The following is a 20,960-nucleotide window of genomic DNA, read 5'->3' on the forward strand; positions in this document are numbered from 1 at the left end:
ATACACGATCCCAGCCGAGGAATAAAGGTCTTATCTAGCGAAACTATCTGTCATTTTCTCAAAAAAACAAACAAAAACTAATCCTTTAATAGAAGTCGGACTGAAAGCGCACTCTGCAGTGATCAAGCCTCTCATCAGCAGAAAGAATCAAAAGGCTAGACTAACCTTTGCTGAGGAGCATGTTGTGTGGATAGAGGAGAACTGGTCCAAAGTTCACTTTAGTGATGAGAGCAAGTTTAATTTACTTGGGTCTGAGAAACATTATGTTCGGCATCAAACTGGGGAAAGACTGAACCCCGAGTGTGTAAAGTCAGTGAAAGGTGGAGGAGGAAGTGTCATGCTTTGGGGGATGCTTTCTGCAGCAGGAGTTGGGCCTCTTAGGCTATGTTCACACTTTGGTGTCTTTTTTGACAAGAAAAAGTTGACAAGGGCGTTTTGTTTTGTGAAAAAAAGCTACAATTACAAATAGCAGCCGAGGGCGTCTTTTGTTGCTATAGCAACAGCTGCAACAGTAGCCTAGTGCTGTGTGGTGCAAAAATGTCGAGAAAGAGGAGATTGGCTCTTGCGTTGGCTTTTGAAGTTAACGGGAAAGAGAATGTCGGTTTACAACAACGTTTGGGGGTGCACGACATTATACGGGGAAGAAACCAGTATGGTGCTTACAACAATTTAGTCCAGTTGGATGATGCACGGTTTGCGGCATATTTTAGACTAAATATTAAAACATTATTATTATACGAAATATTTTGTGCTCATATCATATAACTCCGAAACTAGTACGATCAGTTTATCTACCGGCACCTTCTCCATTTTTTCTTGTTCATGTTGTTATGGAAATAACAGGTCTCGCTACTCGCTTGTCATTGGTCAGCTGTCAAAAAGGCGCTTGACGTAGGGCGTTTTTTTTTTCAGTTAAAAAGTTAAACTTTTTTCAGCTTGAAAAGACGCTCTGAGCTGCAGAAAAAGACGGCAGCGGTGGCGTTTAAAAAAGTGCTCAGGACTTTTTTGAAAACACGGTTTACTCCAAAGGATTATAATGTAAAACAGACGCTGGCAGCTTCAAAAAAAGACGCCAAGTGTGAACACGCCCTTACACAGCTACATAGCAGAGTGAATGAAAATGTTTATTTGAACCTCCTCCTGCAAGCATCTCCCAATCAGCCTGCAATTTTCATGCAAGACAATGCTCCCTGTCACACTGCAAATTCCTGACAGCTGTAACCCTCCAAAATTTTAGTTGTAATCTTCTTTTGTGCTACAGTGGTTACTGTTCTCTAATTTTGATAACTGTTTTCCACAAAATGCTTTGGTTATATTGTAAAACATGTTAGTAGTATAACAGCTAATATTCCTTAAATTTTGAGTGATGAAAATGAACAATATTTCAGAAAAAGTATTTATAGATTATTCTCTAATTTTGATCTCCACTGTATATTCTGTATACACTGTATATTCATATTTATATATGATTTATTATTTATTTCTTAAAGGGGTCATATGATGCGATTTCAATTTTTCCTTTCTCTTTGGAGTGTTACAAGCTCTTGCTGCATAAAGAAGATCTGTTAAGTTGCAAAGACTAAAGTCTCAAATCCAAAGAGATATTCTTTATAAAAGTTAAGAGTCAGCCACGCCTACCTAAAATGGCTCGTTCTAACACGCCATATGCATGTGTCTGTGTGTATTTATATATACATATAAATTTACACAGTACACACACATATATTATGTAAACACAAACTTTTATTTTGGATGTGATTAATCGATTTGACAGCCCTAAAAAATATACAATACTTAAAATTATCTCAAAACAAAGAAACATATATAAATAAATAAACCTTGTGTCCATAGTAGAACCAGTTTTCTGGGCAGCGGCCGACATAGTGAGGTTCGCGTGGATCCTCCACTAAAGACACCGTTCTGCGCTTGCACACGTAACCATGTCGATCTTTACAGCTTCCTGCTGACCACTGACCTGCACAACGTTGTATATAAGCTGTGTTTGAGTATACTGGAAAATGGACTTGTGTGTGCTTAAGTGATTGTTTACCAGACTGAGACGACATCTGGATGCAGTTTTGGCCAGGCTTTCGGTAAAATCGACCATTTTCCCAGTTCTCATAATCCAAAGCGGATCCATCAGTCCAACTGCAGAAAGCAAACACATAAAACACACACAAATCCCAAAATGAAGCTTCATATTGTATGTTCCTCTTGTGCTCCTTTTTCTTTCTTAAAGGTGAACTGTGTGATTTCTGTAATATTTGTTGACCAAATGCAATTGCAAAAATACTGTTTATTTTGAACTTAAAAAAATAAGAATCATAAGAATTATTCAAAAAATATTTTCTGCCTTTATCTTTCACTTATTATATACAACTTTATTAATGAATAAATAAATAAATGAAAAGTCAACGTTTTTTCTAATTATACTGTAAAAGAGACTCATCATGGTAGTCAAAGAAAGGCACCTGAGACCATTGTGACCACTGTTAGCAGACAAACCAATCCACCAATATTCAGAGTCCTACAACAAAGACACAAATAAATATGCTCTATTATATAGAAACATGTAAGTATTATATTCTGCCATATGTATTTATGTATATACATACACACAACTGTTCAGAAATTTAAGGTCGGTATTAAGATAGTCTCTTATGCTCACCATGGCTGCATTTATTTAATCAAAAATTAAATGCTGTGAACAGTATTAAAATTTCAAACAACCATTTTCTTATTTAATATATTTTAAAATGTAATTCCTGTGATGCAAAGCTGACTTTTCAGCATCACCACTCCAGTCTTCAGCGTCACATGATCCTTCAGAAATCATTCTGATATCCTGATTTGCTGCTTTATTATTATCAGTGTTGAAATCAGTTGTGTTCCTTAATATTTTTGTTTTTCAAAAATTCAAAAAAGTTCAAAAGAACAGAATTTATTAACTTTTTTAATATTATACATCTCTTTACTGTCACGTTTGATCAATTTAATGCATCCTTGCTGAATAAAAGTATTCATTTGTTTAAAAAATCGTACCGAGCGCAGACTTTTGAATGGTAGTGTACATAAATACATAAATAAATTCATATAAAACCTTGATCATGTGTTCTCTGATGAAGTCCAGTTCCTCTCTAGAGTGAACAGAGAGCAGATCAGCACCCATCATCTTACAGGCAAAGGAGACGGACCCCCAGGGAAACGGCTTACTGGCAAAGTAATATTCAGCTCCACGGAAAAACACCCACGGCTCTTGTTCTGCATCATAAACACAAACGAGTGTCATCATCATCAACATCATCAGTGAAGATAAGCCTCTAGTCTATAGTATTTAGCTGCATTGTACTTACGGTCGCTGTACCAGTATGGCTTGACCAACTCCACACCTAAGTAAACCAAAAATCAAATACCTACATTTCAACAAATCTTGTTGTTTTGCCCCAACAAACAGACTTACACAATTCATACAACATAACTACATCTAATTAAAAAAAACAACAATTAAATAAAAATATTCCTTGAAACCAGTGTGGAAATTTAGGAATGTCTAAGCTGGTCTTTTCAGCAAGTTGAAAATGAATGTTCCATTACATGTTATATCCATACAGCCAAAACACATACCTCTAGGGACCTTGCAAATCCATTCATATTTGGAGTCGCATGAGTGAGGCGTGAGAGTGTTTGTGAGGTCACTGTACACAGCACACATCCGAGAGTCCACTTCATTCATATCCTCAATGAACGATGTCACCACCTGCAGAATAGCATCATGACAATACTTTAACAAGCTGATGAACAGGTTCTTTCATGACTATCTCATGTCTCTCTATTTTACATGTAGATAATATATTCAAACATATCCAAAGCATCTGACTCTCTGCTTTCTCTTTTCCAGGCCTTTTTGTTTGTTTCTCTTTTTCTATGAATTTTTACCGGTGTGCCATCGGACCACTCCCAGGCTCCATCAGACCAAGGGTTTCTCTTAGTAAAGCCCACCCAAAACCAGCGACCCTCTGTACTGAAAACATACAAGAAAGAAAAGGCAGGAGAGAGAAAAAATAAATACATTAATTAAGAAATTCTTAATGACAAAATAAACTAATAACATGAAATAAAAATAATTAACATTAATTATTAATCTTAAAATTGAAATTAAATTCATTATACTTGTTAATTACCTCATTATTATTAGGCTATTATTATTATTTTTGTTTTTTCCAATTTTTACAAATATATACAGATATACAGTGGGGTCCAAAAGTCACTTGTCAGCTTATTTAGTTTGGTTAGTTTATTTGACCTAGAAACATTACCAGTTAAATATTTATTTATTTTGCATAGTAACTTTTTAAAAACGTCTGAAAAATTCTTTCTGATTTACCTTCCAGGTTTAAACTACATTTTGAATTCCAGGTTTTCAATGTGGTCTCAGACTTGTGAACCTTAGTGTAGACTGTAGAAAATTCCAAAACAAAAGTTCCCGTTCAGGTTGGTCTCTCGACATTGTGTAATCGCTAGTAGTCCAGGTGATATGGAGCCGATTGTTTAAAAACAGCTGATGATAAGGGCTGATTATTTCCTGTCAATGCCCTAACACTTTAATTCAATTTGCACAAAATTAACATGAATGAACTTCAGAAGGTATATTCAAAGATACAGTAGCCTACAACTTACCGTCCGACATGTATCATGTCTCATATAATCGCTCAATCAGTGTTTTAACCAAAAGAAAGATGTCAAATAAAACAGCAATATGTCATAACAATATGTCATAATTGCATTTACCTCAGGAAAGTTATCCAGTGTTCACAGTACGTTAGTTAGCAATAAAAAACACTAGAGGGAGCTTATTTACTGTTCAATATATATGTATGTTTTAATAAATCTGTCATGTAGGCAAGTTCTTTATGAAAACTACCTTATGTGCAATTGAGTTGTATACAAAAGTTTTTATTTGAGGGTGTTTTTATATCTGAAAAATATTATTTAGATCTAAATTTAGATTTAGATCTGAAAAAAATTTCATTGACTATAATAGTGTTGTTGTTCATTTTAACCTCTAATGTACCCTGTGTAGTTTGCAGCATTAGTTGGGAGCAAAGACTGTATAAAAACATGGACGTAGTGTCCGTGACGTCACCCATAGTTTCTGAAGAGCATTTTTGAAGCTCAAAGTTGGCGGAGCCGGCCGTCGCCATCTTGGCAGCACATCGCCACGCGTCACTCCCGTATAATCGAAAATGGGCAAAGAGGCGGGAGCTGGTTGCTGAAACCACGCCCCTAGCTCGACGGTGGTGACAGCAGCGGCAATCCACCTGTCACTCAAGTGGCCACGCCCTTAATTATGCAGAACTTTAAGGCTTAATATAATTTAAACGGATGAGTTATAAAAAAATTCCCCCCCCTCACTGTTGTCATGAAGGGCAAAATTAGCTATATAGACCAAAACCACTTGTAAACATATTTTTTTCTGCTGTAAAGTTGGGCATTTTAACATTGGGAGTCTATGGGACTGACTCCCTTTTGGAGCCAGTTGATGAATTGCAGTTCAGGAGAGAGACGGGGAGGTTGCCACTTGGTTGTGAGAGATTATCGGCATCGGCAGATATCATTCGGAATAATCAGCTATCGGTATCGGCTGAGAAATTTCATATTAGTGCATCTCTAAATAATAGGAAAAAATGTATCATGGTTTCAACAAAATAAATATATTGTACAAAAAAGTTATTTGAAATTGTAATAATATTTCACAATATTACTGTTTACTGTTTTTTTGACCAAATAAATGCAACCTTGGTGAGCATAAGAGACTTCTTTCAAAAGCAAAAAAAATCTTACCGACCAGTAGTGAACAGTAGTGTATAAACCCCCACTTGTGGTGGGAAAACATGTAAACCAACCTTTGGAACATCACGAAGAGGAGCTTTTTGACAAAAGCCTGATCTTCATAGTGATGGAAACTGGCCAGATCAGCACCCAAGGCCCGGCAGAAGAACTGAGCCTCAGTCCAGGTGCGATGCATCAGGATCTTCTCACTGTGATACACCTAAACAACAAACAAACAAACATTCAGAACATGATCCAACAGACATGAACGGCAGGAACAGACTGAATAATAATTAATCAATGGGTAAAATATATCAAATTCAAAACAAGATTATGAGTGCGTACAGTGACTCTCAATAATGGGTATATGATTATATACTCTCTGTACTACCTTGTAACAGTGAGACAGGCCTTTGCGGCTCTCCCATCCTGTCGGACATTGTGCATTCATATCTATGTGTGGCACAGGCATCAGGGTGTCATGGTTACCACTAACTTCCTGTTTGCACACAGCCAGGGCCTTAAAGGAATGACAATTTTTCACCTCCCAGTGACCTAGAGCTTGACCTCCAGACATCACCACACACCCTCCTCCAATCACTGCAGACAGAGGGAGAGAGATGATTCATTAAATGAAGAGCTTTCAGTCTGCTTGCGCCTGCTAGCCCAGGTTTATGGTGGTAAGTGTTTTAAAGGGATAGTTCACCCAAAAATGAAAAACCTGTCATCATTTACTCACCCTCAAGTGGTTCCAAACCTGTATAAATGTATTTATTCTGTTAAACACAAAAGAAGATATTCTGAAGAATGTTGGTAACCAAACAATTGCTGGTAGCCACTGACTTCCATACACTCTAAAAAATGCTGGGTTATATTTAACCCAGCATTTTTTAGAGTGTAGTATTTTTTTCACAGTATGGAAGTCAATAGCTACCAGAAACTGTTTGCTTGCCAACATTCTTCAGAATAATCTCTTTTGTAAAGAAAGTAAATTACACAGGTTTGGAACAACTTAAGGGTGAGAAACTGATGACATAATTTCCATTTTTGGGTGAACTATCCCTTTAAGGACTTACCTGGCTGGTGTCGGTTCCAGTTGGTGTAGGTGAGGCGTGCCGACGAGTCATTCTGAGTCAGCCAGCGGTACTCGCCAGTTCTGTTCTGGTCCTGCAGAGCTGTCCAGTAGAATCGGGACTGAGAGCCTCCCATTTCACTGATCAGGCTATTTAGAAAGGTCTGCTCAAACCTGCCGAAGAGAAACCACACACTCCGATCATGTGACACTGAAGACTGGAGATGATGATGTTGCATCACAGGAATAAATTACATTTGAAAAAATGTAAATGTAAAACATATGAAAATAGAAAACAGTTCTTTTAAATTGCAATAATATTTCCCAATATTACAGTTTTTACTGTATTTTTAAGAAAGAGCATGAGAGACTTCTTACTTTTGAAAGGTAGTGTATACTAGGTAGTTTCATATTTCATGTTTTATTATTCAGTTACCATACTATTGTCAGGGAGTCATCACAGTCACTTCAGTCACCATCCAGGATAATTACCCGATCACAGTCACCTGAGTTCTGATCACCCGCACCTGCTGTCACCAATCAAGCCACACTACAAATACACACACAGCACAGCCACTCACTGTCCGGTCTACCGTTCACTCCTACGAACTACTCTGGACTCCCTCTGCCCAAAATCTCCTAGAACGAATTACCTGCTGTTCCTCCCACGATCCTCCAACGACTCCGTGGAAACGGCTCCACGATCTCCAACGTAACTGGCATACGATCCTCTCCATCAGAACTCAGATAAGCACCCTGGAACCATTCACTGTGTTGACATTCACCTGCCTTTAACTCACCTATTCCAGTCATCCACTTACCAAGTCAATAAACCATCCTGTTTTGCACTTATCTGTTGTGTCTGGCCTTGCTTTGTGACAACTATTGCATTCAATTACCAAACTAGTTACAGTTGTATAATTGATGCTTTGTATTTTTTTTGGTTCTAATGCTGCCACAGCACAAGAAACAAGCATGTAAGCAAGCACATGCAGTCAGACTGAGCTTTGCCAAAACGCTCCTTGAAGATTCTGAGGCAGATGAGACTAAACACCAAACGATATGTCTGGCTGTCAACATTCTGTCAACATTCACAGTCACTGCTTTCTCTGATTAATACCAACAAAACACCATTCTGGCATTTTTGACATACCTGCTTTCTACAGTAACAAGAGGAGATCTGCAGTAATATCCTTTCACTGCTTCCTCAAACGTCTGCTCCTGATCTGTGATTTTATAACACCAGTTGTCCTTCCTTCTCCAGCCCTGCATATACACACAACACAATGAAAACAGATGCTGCAAGGCTTTAACTGACATACAGATACATTATTAATATAAAAGGACGAAGACTTGAAAGAAAAATATTACCATGCTGAAACAGATAAACCAGCTTTTCCTCAAAAAATCAGATTGTTATGGTTTGTAGTATAGGATTTATATGTCATTTAGTGTGCACTACAAAGTAAGCAGTGTACAGGAATTAGTAATTAGTGTAGTGTATCATATTTCTCTAAAATATTAAACCAAATACTTCTACCATATTTTCCGTAATATACTTTCACTGTTTTTTTTTTATCATTTGAAACGTGCTGCCACTTAAAGTATATTCCAAAGAGCAATTAACTTCAAGCACACAAAACATGCTCAAAGCGCACACAATTGCATTCGTGCTGAATTAGAGCAGTACGTGAGCCCAAGTTTATTTATATAGCACATTTCCCACATGATGCCGGTAGTTTTAGTTTTGCTTAAATTAGTTTAGTCTTGGCATTTATCATAAATGCTGTTCATAATGAACGCCTCTAGAATTTCTATTGGTTTAATACCTCTTTTCAATTCCAGTTCTGTTCTGGATACAGTTACATTTAAAGGATTTGTGGAGTGAGGGCAACTAAAATACATTTTTACAGTGTTTGTAATGTTTGTAAACATTTCATTTTTACTTAAGATTTATTTTTATTTACATTATTTCTGAATGTAGTAATAAATGCAACCCATCTGTGTTTTTTCTCTCTCAAAAATGCAATTTTGACACTTATAGTCAGGTATGATTTAGTCACTCATAGTAAATAGTGCATAGTTCATTGTATAAGCAGGCAATTTGGGATGCAGCTTTAGCTGTAATTCTCTAGTGGCATCTGGCTGTTTTCACACCTGCCCTCAATTAACCCTGAGTTCAATGGCTTTACTTCGGTGTCCTTCATATAACCTAGACCAGACTGAAACAAGCATTTTAACAGCTACAAACTGACAAAATCAGGTAGCTGATGGCCAACTCTGAACTTTAATCAAGATCAAGATTTTAGGTTAAAAGGAAAGTGCATGTATTTAAAATCTTCACCATTTACACACTTTTGCCTTCAGTACAATGTAAAACCATTTCAGCAGAAGTAAACGGTTGTCCTTTGCATACAGTACAAGCTGAGTAAGTGTGGGTGTGCCACATACATGACCGTGCACTAGCACGTGTGCATCTCTGAAAAGTACCCTTTCTATGTTTGGCAATAAACGTCACGTTTGTCCTTCTCGCAGCCGACTTTTTACAAAGCCAGTAAAAGCAGGAACAGAGCGACAGAACAGATCTGAATCAGTCCGTTGTTCTCGGGGCATGACCTGCTCTCACCCTCGCTGACGGCCGCTCCATCCTTCAGACACACGGCCTTGTCTGCCCTCCTCACCCCCACACAAAGCCCATCTCAAGCACAACCAATCAGAAATGCAGGAAAAAAGAGAGTGCGGTAATGAGACGGGAAAAAGCAGTTTGGTACTGAAGTTTTTTAAGACCTCCACTGAATCACTGCATTTTATTCATATGTTTCTCACGCAATGTATTTTGAATGACATGGTAAATGTGTGTTTGCAACTGTACTGGGGAACTTTCATTTTTTGTTCTTGCTGCACTTTTATTTTGAAATTTGAACTTCAATCATATTAGTGTGGTGATGTTTACTTTATTCTACATAATAGCAGGTCACTTTATCAATTAATCATGCAACAAATAAATAAATAAATAAATAAATAAAAATAAACAGGAAAAAATGAGTTTGTTGAATTTGAATTTATTTATTTGAGTAATTTTAGAAAAAATTCAACTTAAAGGTATTTATTTTGGTTAGTTGCCATAAATACAAATAATGTATTTATATTTTATTTCAGCTTTATTTCAATTACCATAAATGATTTTTAATAGTTATAGTTTTAGTTAACAATAACACTGATCGACATCAATAGCTCTGATTCTAAACAGCCTACAGAAAATATCAGACACATGAAAAATGTGTCACTGTTGCATTTGCTACCAAAACATAAGCAAAAATTACTTTATGATCTTTAAAATGTATTTTGTTACTTTCTTATTTTAATTCAACAAGACTGCCATTGGATTTATAATTTCATTTCTCCTCACCGAAATGTATCATTATGTGTGTGTTGAAGTACGCTCTCACCTCTGAACATCCTTCATCCCATTCTCCAGTAGGATGCTGGGGAACAAGGCCTCTTGCCTTACAGATTGCTGCATGCTGCTCTTCGCAATCTTCAAATTGCCATCTGCCTTCCTAAAACACACTCACAATTAATCCCTCATCAAGTACAGAGGAAAGTTCAAAAAGGTCAGATCTGTCATGTGACCTGGTGGACGCCTAGACCGCTGGTTTACTGCTGTGACTAACGGGTGACTGTGCATCGGATTACCCAGGGTAAAGCTTTCATGCAGTGACTGTCTCTGAAATCAGATCTAACCGTTTTCAACTTGCACACAGCTGCTGTCTGATTTATGGGGTGATTCTGGACATGTGCTTGCTTTCTGACCACATACTGTATGCTCGGTCTATGAGTAATGCCCTGTGACATTAATCTGATCTCCGACCTCTGATCTCACCTTCCAGTCCGCGGTAACGCAGATTCGTTTGTCGCCATGGCAATGGGAAGGCTCCTGAGAGTACCAGGATGTGAATGTGACGGGAGAGCCGTCAGACCACTGGACTGTTGAAAGTTTGGCCTCCTTATGCAAGCCGATCCACACCTTAGAGTTGGATCCTGAAATAACCAATAACATATTGTTATCACTGTAACTTCAGTAAATTACACTATAATGCGAAAAACTATTCTAAAAACGATGAAATTTCATTTCACTTTAGTATGAAATTCAGCCAACCATTGGAGAGCAGTTTCAGTAGTAGTTCCTGTTGGGAGAGGGAGTGGATGCTGACCAGTTCTGCCTCAAGAGCTTTGCATGCGCTAGAAGAGCTGTCCCAGCTCGACTTCTCCTCCACGCACCGGTAACAAAACCCATTGTGGTCCAACCAACCATCAGGACAAATCGTCTCCTTATATTGCCAGTCATCTTGTATACAAATAGACAGAAAGAAGATTTAAAAATTATTTTTAAAAGTAAATACTGCAGTTCAGACTGCTGTTTAAGTTTGAGGTTGTTTAAGACTGCCTCAATTCTTTCCATAAGACCTGGAAAGCTTTCTTAGATCACATTAAAGATTTACTCTGTTCTCCTATCCCAGTGCTGATATGCTGTAACTGACTCTCAACAACACCTAATGGGAAGACGGAAGATACATTTTGAAGAGAGGAATGTTTCTTTGTTTGTTTGTTTATAATTTTTGTCATGTAGATTTTTTCCTCTTTTTATTAATATTTTAATTTATTTGTATTATTTTCTTTCTTCCTTCCCTTTATATACATGGTGTGGGTAACTGGTTATAATATAATATAATATAATATAATATATTATATTAGTGGGAGGGTTGGTTAAACTGAGACTGCTGTAATTTTTTACTTTTCATTGAATGTACCCTTTTGTATTTATCTGGTTAAATACCAATAAAAAGATTATAAGTTATTCTTTGATGAATATAGAAAGTTCAAGAGAAGCAGTTTAAAAACATTTTTTAAAAACATTTTAAATGCATTTACTGTCACTTCTGATCAATTTAATGTATCCTAGCTGAACAAAAGTGTTAGTTTTTTATGAAATTTGGGGAATGAATGAATACAAAATAGGGCTGCACCAATAATACATTTCTGTCCAGTACTGAAAAATCAATAATTATTTTCTGGTTATAATTAAATTGCTGAAATCAAAATTCTATACTATTTTGTCTAAAAAGAAATAAAACTATTTATTTTGTGATATAGTAATGGAAAAAAGTGTTTGAATGAAAGTCCTTAGCATTATGTGAATCGCTCTTGAAGAAGTAGAAATTCTAAAAGGTTCTTTGTATATTTGTCCTGCAATAAAAACACCAATTTAAAAAAAAAACACTACTACTGACCAGACCCAATTTAAATTTTTTTTTTTTTAATCAAAAACTATTGGTTCTATATTTAAAAATATATTTAAAAATAGGTATTGATTTCAATCAAGCCAACTTTATAGTATCAAGCCAATCCTAGTCTTCTTATATTGTTGCTGATGACCCCGGCCATTTCTATATTTACACACACACTGTGAGAATCTGTGTGTTTGTGTGGTTTTGATATCCAGGGCCAGGAGTTCAAACTCTAGATGGGACACAGCTGTTGTGCATTTGAGCAAAACTCAGGACATGCCCACATTCTTCTCTTTCAAACCAATCACAGTCAATGCTGACCATCATGGAAACAATAGTCACTAGTCTGTATCTGACAGCGGACTCATTCCAGCGCTGGAAAATGACACACGTTTTACGTAATACTGGCTGTTATATGCTGGGGCTGAAGCTTAAACTAGACCAGACTCGAGAAAACCAGGGGAATGGAGAGTCTGGGAAAAGTCAGACATGTTAGAGGAAATGACAAAGAGCTATTAGAAACGGTTGGATGGACGGACAAAAAAGCTGGATTAATGAAAGGGAAAAATGAATGACCAGTCAGATCAGTCATCTCTTTACCAAGCGGCTCGGCATTCCGGTTGTGTTTGGTGGTTTTCTTGCAGATGTAAGGCAAGGCTGACTCACAGGACAGACTCTGCCAGGAATCCAGCGTGGAGTTAAACACCCCACACTGCTGGTTCTCCTGCACCGGCGTGGAGGTCAGATCTGGACAGGAAGAGATGAACAAACAGTGAATAGGGTATTTAAAGGAAATACATACTCACCCTCAAGTTGTTCCAAACTTGATTTCTAACTTCTGTTAAACAAAAAAACTTTAATAATATCCCTTTAATAGGTAATACTGCCCATGAAGAACAACTCTTCTGCCTAATAACATAAGCCGAAGTACCTGCGGTATAACTGACAAGAGCCAAAGGAGATCCATCAGACCACTGCCATCCCCCGTGTTGACTGAGATGGTTTAATCCAATCCAGACCATCACACCCATATCTAAGAGTCTTCCTGGTGGAACACAACAACAACAGTGACACATCAATGAAATACTTCCATGAAACCATGTCTATGTAAATTCATGACTTTCTAAAACATCCAGGTTATAAAATGTTCAAACAAACTCTTTAGTAACAATCCCTGGACTACATAAAAAGAAACAACAAGATACTATTAAAGGGGTCATATGATGCGATTTCAAGTTTTCCTTTCTCTTTGGAGTGTACAAGACAAACAAAAGCACCATAAAAGGTGTCCATATGACTATTAAATGTATCTTATAGTTTCAGAAGATTGGGTATATAGTAGTGACATGGACTACTTTTTGATACTTTTTGAGAGCTAGACAGTATAACTAACCATATACACTGAAATAATTCTGTTTTTAAACCAACGCTACATTATATATATATATGCAGCCTTGGTGAGCATAAGAGGCTTCTATCAAAAAACATTTAAAAGTCTTAATTATTCCAAACTTTTGACCGGAAATGTAATTTCTAATATCCTTCAATGGAAAACAGAAGCTTGGCCATTTAGCCAAAGATTTTCTTTCGTGTATCACAGAAAAAAAAAGAAAATTCACAGTTACAGTGACAAAGAGGTAAGAGGTAAGTTTATTTATTAACTGGCAACAGCTTCACCAGTGACACCATGCTCATGAGATCATCTCCAGCAGCTAAATTTAGCTGGCAAACACAACGGCTATGCTGGTTATCTAGTTATACCAGCACCAAACCAGCATTAGCAACATGTCAGCAAAGAAATACAAAGGAAAGATTTCAAAAGATCTTTTAGTGCAAACATTTGAGCGTGTGTATACCTATGATATAGCTCTGTTCACTGGACTGTGTGATGGACAGAAGACTCCCACCCTGTGCTTGACAGGAAGTAAGAGCTTGACTCCAGGTGAGGATGGAGTACAAGTTAAACTGATAACAGGCATTCAGCTCTGGATGGTTCTCCCAGAATTCATTGCAGTCTGACACTGGAGAAAACACATAGACAGGCTCTGTTTGGTTCCTTTAGTTAGATAGTATATACTCAATATACAGTACACTACTGTTCCAGAGTTTGAGATCTGTATTTTTTTTTATGCTTGTGAACATGTTAATGTGAACATGTTTTTGAATGTTTTTTAAAAACAGTAATATTGTCAAATATTATTGAAATTTAAAACGACTGTTTTCTATGTTAATGTATTTTAAAATGTAATTTATTTCTGTGATGCAAAGCTGAATTTTCAGCATCATTACTCCAGTCTTCAGTGTCACATGATCCTTCAGATATCATTCTAATATGCTGATGCTCAAGAAACATTTCTGATTATGATCACTGTTGAAAAGAGTTGTACTGGATTTTTTTTTGTGTGGAAATGGTAATACATTTTTCACAATTGTTTGGTGAATAGAATAGAAAGAAACAGCATTTGTTTAAAATAGAAATCTTCTGTAAATGTCTTTACTGTCACTTTTGATCAACTTCAGCCCTGAATAGAACTACATAAAATCCCCAATCTTTTGAACGGTAGTGTACAGAAAAGTAAAAATGTCCTATTTCAACTACTTAATATGTGACTTTACCTGGATTAGGGCAGAAGCCCCATTTCTCATCTTGATCATAGCGGTTAGTGGTGGCACACCAGAGGTGACGGTCCTCTCTGCCCTCAGAGGTACAATCCCAGAACCATTTATTGTTGTATTTGAAGGGTATGGAGCAGGTCATCCCACGGGAGTTTCCTTGTAACGTGTGGATGTCTGTCAACATCACGAAAACAACAGTTATAGAACAAGCAGAAGCTGTATGACTGCAGCCACATCAAATAAACCTCATCAAACAATCCACTGAATGCAATACTTTAAAGTTGTCAACCAAAATGGGACTTCAGTCATCAATACAGATATCTAGAGAGCAGGTTGACTGAAGTTTAGCTTTGGTAAGTTTAAGTTTTAAGTAATGTGGTGTGACCAACACCTGGAATAATGGAGGACAAAAACATAAAACAGGAAATATCATAGAGAGGACCACTGGTAAAGGTTAGTAAGTCTCTTAAAATATCAAAAAGATTGTAAAATCTATATGATTTGGCTCAAATATATATATATATATATATATATATATATATTGTGATTTACAAAATATATTATATAAATTTATATTTTAATCAAATTAATGATTAAGATGTGTACATTCACATGTACTCAAAATGTAAGAATGTAATGTTTTTCATATATAAGATATTATATCAATTATATATATGTTATGAAAAATATATTACTTTTTATGTGATGGTTACATTTTTTAATTTGTCATTCAATTGAAACTTTTCATGAAAACTAAATAAAAGTTTTTCAAAACCATATGAAATCAACACAAATACAAAGAGTGCAAGTCTAAAACTTGGCACATAGGGCCATTCACACCAAGGATGATAACTATAATTTTAACTATAACTATAAAGTTTTAATTATTGTTCTACTGCTATAAGAATAATAAGGTTCACACCACAGCAATAACGATAATGAAACAGGGACGATTTTGTTGGAATCACTTTCAGAAAGATTTTTTTCCAGCTAATCTGTCTGTGTTTTAAAAACTGGACGCAGAGTTATTATATAACAATATTTATCATCTTTCATAAATATCAGGTTGGGGCAAGTTGTCATTTTTATTGGGGCTAGATGCTATGTGTTTATATGTTGTAAAATGAACCAATTTTTTAATGACAACATTTGTTGGCCATAAAATAGCCAATCAGAATCCATTTGATTTCAAAGAGCTCAAACATTTAAAGTGGCAGGCACGCTTATAATAAACAGAACGTTATCATCCGTTGGTGTGGGCGTTAATATAGTTATCATTATAGTAATCTTTACAGTTACCGTTCTTAGTGTGACCAGGCTTTTAAACTAGATTTTTACTTCTGCTTTATCAAGGACACTTGTATTTGTCGCTAATCCCAGTTTTAAAAAATGTGTCTGAAGACATCTTGCCTTCATATGGGTAAGCGCATGGCCCTTCACCGGCCGCACCGTAAATCCTCCACTGATGCACTGATGTGGTCTTCCTCACCACCACTTTGGAGTCCACCACCGTTAGCTTATTATTCATCGCACTATATAACATGCTGCTTCCACAGCGCCACCACATGGTTGGGAGGGAAACGTCACACTCAAAGACGCCCACATCAGGCTGCAGCATCTTGGTCGCATTGATCCCAAGACATCGATTGGTGCCCAGATTGTAGAGACGGTGCCGGGACACCCATTTCCAAAGCAGGGTGGCAGACGGGGGGTCACAGCTGGTCAGAGATAGACCGGACGTGTCCGCTGAGAGGCAAAGCTTCTGCGATATACTCTCCAACCGGAAAACACCTTTATCTGAGTCACACAAACACAGATGCACAACAATGGTATACATGGCAGGTTTCAAATTGACCAAGCTAAAGCATATTTTCTTGTCGTATCTAATACACTTGGAGATGTGAGGCCCTAGGGTTTTTTGACCAGTGGGAAAAGCCTTTCTTTAGGGGTATTATATAGCCATTTACATGCAGAGCCATGTTAGATTATAAAGGCAAGTGATATTGGAGATTCAGAGGCACTGAGGTATCAGACAGGTCTGATTATGCAGCAAACAGATAGAAAGATAGAGCTGCTATCTCCAGTTTCACCTCCACAAAATGGGGCTTAATATTTCAGAGTTCTCAGAGCCGACAGAGCTGAGGGTCTTTTGTGGGGGTTGACACGAAAGAGTAATTGAAGATACGGGCCAAAGACAAAGATATTCTCAACCAGTCGAACACACACAGAGTATTGTCAAACTTTAAAGGGAAGTTATGCATTATCCTCGCCATATGTCTGAAAGCAGGAATATGCTTGAAAGTATAGGAAGTATAGGATTTTCTTGTCTGGTAGTGACATTTTTATTTAGCTTATGCTGAGAATGGGAATAATATGTTAAGATATCTAGGGTGAATACTAGTAAAGTATGACACACTCTGACCATTTTTCATCTGCACTGTTTTAAAATGTTAATAAAATGGCTTACTTCCTCACACAATACCAACTCAAGATCATTACATGCTCTTGAAGTGGAAAAGATTAGATTGTTGTATTATTGTAGATTTTTTTTTGTCCATACAATGAAAATCAGTATGGCTCCAGTGTTGTTTTGAACCCAATTGTCTTTAATTGTATGAATAAAAACAGTGGAAACACTCTTTAAAAGAGTTCAAGTCACATAGAGGTTCATTTTTGGGTGAAAGTGTCCTACTTTACCTGGATTCCTCCTACTTCTTGAAACTGAATGTGTTCAACGACCATAAATATCTCAGTGACAGATTAATTATTTGCTATGTGAGATCATAAAACCCTCTGGAACTGCAAGACCCAAATGGGACATGTAGAGCGTGTTGTTACTGGTCTGAGGTGTCTGTTTATGTATGTGCTGACCTCAGCTGACCCTGTTTATAACCAGCTGGGTGACTCACAATGCTGTCTCCCAAGTGACGCACATAATGATAAATGCATAACTGTAATGCAGTGCTAGTCACTTTGGAGTAAAGAATCTGCCAAATGCATGAATGTAAATGTAAATGCACTGGGATATAGCGAATCAGGCTGTTGGACGAACTTCAGAAACCCACTGTGTCCTTCAGTGGGGGACATACTTGTGACATTCTGATTATTTGATTATTATCTGACTATTAGAGGAGAAGTCATGCAGTATACTGTATAATCTGCAAGATTTGTTCAATTTTAGGCTTTAAGGGAAAATGTGGACAACATGCCAAATTTCATTGATTAATTGATTGCCAAATTGATTGTTCATTACTTAAAGAAAAGAAATATAGAATCGAGCCTCTTGATCACTCTGTTCATCTATAGTGATAGATAGATTTTAATTAAAAACTTTGTTTTAAAAGCAGTGGTTTTGTATGCTAAATGTTAAATAAATAATAAAACAACACTATATACAGTCAATAAGTTTCACCTATATAATGATGTTAGATGTTAACTGAAAAGTTGAACTGTGTTATCAACAAAAAGTTATATGTACATTTACTCATTTATTTGTATTTATTTTTAATTTATATTTCATTTTTATTTTAAAATTTTTATATTTTTCTAGCAGTGGTTTTGTATTTTAAATGTTATATAAATATTAAAACCTACACTATATTCAGCCAAGGTTACCTATATAATAAAGGTAGATGTTAACTGAAAAGTTGAACTGTTATTTACAAAGGGTTGTATGTTAAATTATACTGGGGCAAGTTGTCACATCATTAATTTATCGCTACGGTGGCCAGACCAATAATTTAACATCTTTGTCATGTTGTTTCCTGTCAGTTCTGCAGCTTCATAAGTTGGTCTATGTCATAATTGTTTAACCATTTACATTTAGCTGAGGAGGCAGATTTCATTGTGACAAACATACTCAGTCTGTGTCATGTCCCAAAGGTCAACAAATGTTCAATAACTTTTTTGAAAAAGTCAGTCATTTTTTTTTGTCCAAGTCTTTGAGGTATATGCCTGTACAAAAACAAACCTTCACTGAAAATATTCTTTAGTTCCTTAGTCCAAAATGTACTTTTTACAGTTGTTTCCGAACTGTTGTATCATGTGATGAGCATCCGCCTATCGGTTATTTTGTGTGCAGAAAACTTTCCCTTAGACAAGGGCAGCAGTTGTGTAAGTCTTTAAAACGCATTACTAAACGTATTTAGCTTACTCTCCCGTATGAGACTGAAATAATAGTCTGTGCAGGATGATCTCAGACAAGGAATGACACACCACCCAGAGAAGAGCTGGACTATGCGCTCTACATACTAATGTAATCTGCAGATCACTTCATCTACACGACAAACTCTTGATCCTGACCAAACCCACGCGCTCATGCCACCGAGGAAAGTATCGTTTCATGAATACAGATGTGTCGCGCAGGCCGATTGCACTTACTGTACAGTTCGAGAAGCTGAGTTTTGTTCCAAACTTCAGTTTTGTCCGACACTTCCGCAGCAGCACAAGCTAAATTACTGACATAACACAACATATAAAGGACATAAAGCGCTTCATGGAAGCGAATACGATGAGTTTGAATGTATCCTCGCATTTTCACTGGAGATGAGCGCGCCGCATAGACTGCAGCCTGTTTTTCTCCACACTTTCCGCAAGTTTTGGGGATTCTCTACGTCACCGGTCTCAGGGCAGTAAAGGGCAAAATATTCCTCTCCTCTTACAGCCCGTCTGCTCTGAACGCGACGCGACCAAATTCGAACGCTTGCAGTCAGATGCGTTCTAGATTCCCGGTGACTCGCGTCGCTTGCTTAATATTTAGCAAGAAAGTAGCCAAAGTATGGCAATAATAGGGTGACCATATTTTAGTTTTCCAAAAAGAGAACAGTAGGGGGCGGGGTTCACCTAACAGTATACGTAGCAAGGTTTTTTTTTGTTGTTGCTTATTTTGTTTTTATAATAAATAAAAAGAAAACATGTAGAAAGAATAGAAAAAGAATAGGGAATGCTGTTAGAGGGTAATTTTAAAATAAAAACAAAACAAGTCAATAGAACAGAAAAATAATAGATAATGCTAATGTTAGAAGGTCATTGTTTATAATAAATAAAAAGAAAATAAGTAGAAAGAATAGAGAATGCTAGTGTTAGAGGCTCTTTTTTCTTTATAAAAAAAAAACAAGTAGGCTAGTTAGAATAGAAATAGAATACAGAGTGCAAATGTTAGATTTTAATTAAAAAAAACATGCAGATAAAATTAGAAGTAGCATTAGAATAGAGAGTGCTAGAGTTAGAGGGTCAAATGAAGATGAAAGAGATGTGTTTTCAGCCGTTTCTTGAAAATATTAAGGACTCAGCTGCTTGGATTGAGCTGGGCATGAAAGTTTTCCAGGAGGGAACAGTTAATGTAGAAGTCCATGAAAGTTTTATCATAGGTAAAATGCAACATGTTTCAATACAAGCATTTCAGTCAAAGGTAATTTATGCAACATTTCAATCATTTAACCCACTTGGGAATATCAACCCATGGCAACAGTTTAAAAGTAGCCCAATTCTGTGGAAAAAATGCGGACTTGGCAACCCTGCATCCAACAAGAGCTACCGGAGTCAGCTTTGACTGATCACAGGTCAAGAATAAGGAGAGATGACTGACAAGACCATGCTGGAGTATACGCTTAACAGATTCTGAGCTCATTGACAAATATCTGATCTTGTAAGATATGCTCCCTTTACACAGAGTGCGTGTGATCGCGAAATCGAAAGTGAAAGTAAACAGCGCAAACGCTCATTCAAAAATATGTAAATACACGCATCTTGAGAGCGGCTCCCTGATGCGCCAAAATTATACACAATATTAGAATGTTTAAAGGAGTGATACAAGCATTTCGGTCAAATGCAATTTATGCAATATTTTAAACTTTTAACCCACTTGGGAAAATCAACCCATGGCAACAGTTTAAAAGTAGCCCAATTCTGTGGAAAAAACGCAGACTTGGCAACCCTGCATCCAACAACAGCTGCAGGAGTCAAATTTGACTGGTCTCAGGTCGAGAATAAGGAGAGATGACTGACAAGACCATGCTGGAGTATTTGCTGCTCAACAGATCCTGAGCTCATTGACAAATATCTGATCTTGTAAGATGTGCTCCCTTTACACAGAGTGCCTGTGATCGCGAAATCGAAAGTGAAAGTAAACAGCGCAAACGCTCATTCAAAAATAT

The 20,960-nt window shown here is 36.8% G+C and overlaps 1 protein-coding gene across 1 annotated transcript in view; it reads right to left on the reverse strand.

The window, feature by feature from the left end:
- The window catches only part of pla2r1 (phospholipase A2 receptor 1), a 31,504-nt gene extending 11,899 nt beyond the window's left edge, over positions 1 to 19,605 (reverse strand). Inside the window, exons 1-20 of the mRNA XM_016526129.1 lie at positions 19,186 to 19,605; positions 16,216 to 16,602; positions 14,806 to 14,979; positions 14,046 to 14,210; positions 13,121 to 13,234; positions 12,790 to 12,936; positions 11,061 to 11,249; positions 10,785 to 10,942; positions 10,351 to 10,461; positions 8,055 to 8,167; positions 6,906 to 7,075; positions 6,221 to 6,429; positions 5,904 to 6,049; positions 3,937 to 4,021; positions 3,625 to 3,757; positions 3,354 to 3,389; positions 3,101 to 3,261; positions 2,472 to 2,527; positions 2,051 to 2,148; positions 1,839 to 1,975 (exon numbers count right to left, since the gene is read on the reverse strand). Of these exons, the coding sequence (XP_016381615.1) occupies positions 1,839 to 1,975; positions 2,051 to 2,148; positions 2,472 to 2,527; positions 3,101 to 3,261; positions 3,354 to 3,389; positions 3,625 to 3,757; positions 3,937 to 4,021; positions 5,904 to 6,049; positions 6,221 to 6,429; positions 6,906 to 7,075; positions 8,055 to 8,167; positions 10,351 to 10,461; positions 10,785 to 10,942; positions 11,061 to 11,249; positions 12,790 to 12,936; positions 13,121 to 13,234; positions 14,046 to 14,210; positions 14,806 to 14,979; positions 16,216 to 16,602; positions 19,186 to 19,339 (2,943 nt within the window). The 5' untranslated portion in view covers positions 19,340 to 19,605. The remainder of the gene's footprint in view (positions 1 to 1,838; positions 1,976 to 2,050; positions 2,149 to 2,471; positions 2,528 to 3,100; positions 3,262 to 3,353; positions 3,390 to 3,624; positions 3,758 to 3,936; positions 4,022 to 5,903; positions 6,050 to 6,220; positions 6,430 to 6,905; positions 7,076 to 8,054; positions 8,168 to 10,350; positions 10,462 to 10,784; positions 10,943 to 11,060; positions 11,250 to 12,789; positions 12,937 to 13,120; positions 13,235 to 14,045; positions 14,211 to 14,805; positions 14,980 to 16,215; positions 16,603 to 19,185) is intronic.
- Between the last annotated feature and the right edge of the window lie 1,355 nt (positions 19,606 to 20,960).

This window comes from Sinocyclocheilus rhinocerous, unplaced genomic scaffold (assembly GCF_001515625.1).
Source record: "Sinocyclocheilus rhinocerous isolate Xijiao unplaced genomic scaffold, SAMN03320098_v1.1 scaffold1595, whole genome shotgun sequence".
Taxonomy (NCBI): Eukaryota; Metazoa; Chordata; class Actinopteri; order Cypriniformes; family Cyprinidae; genus Sinocyclocheilus; species Sinocyclocheilus rhinocerous.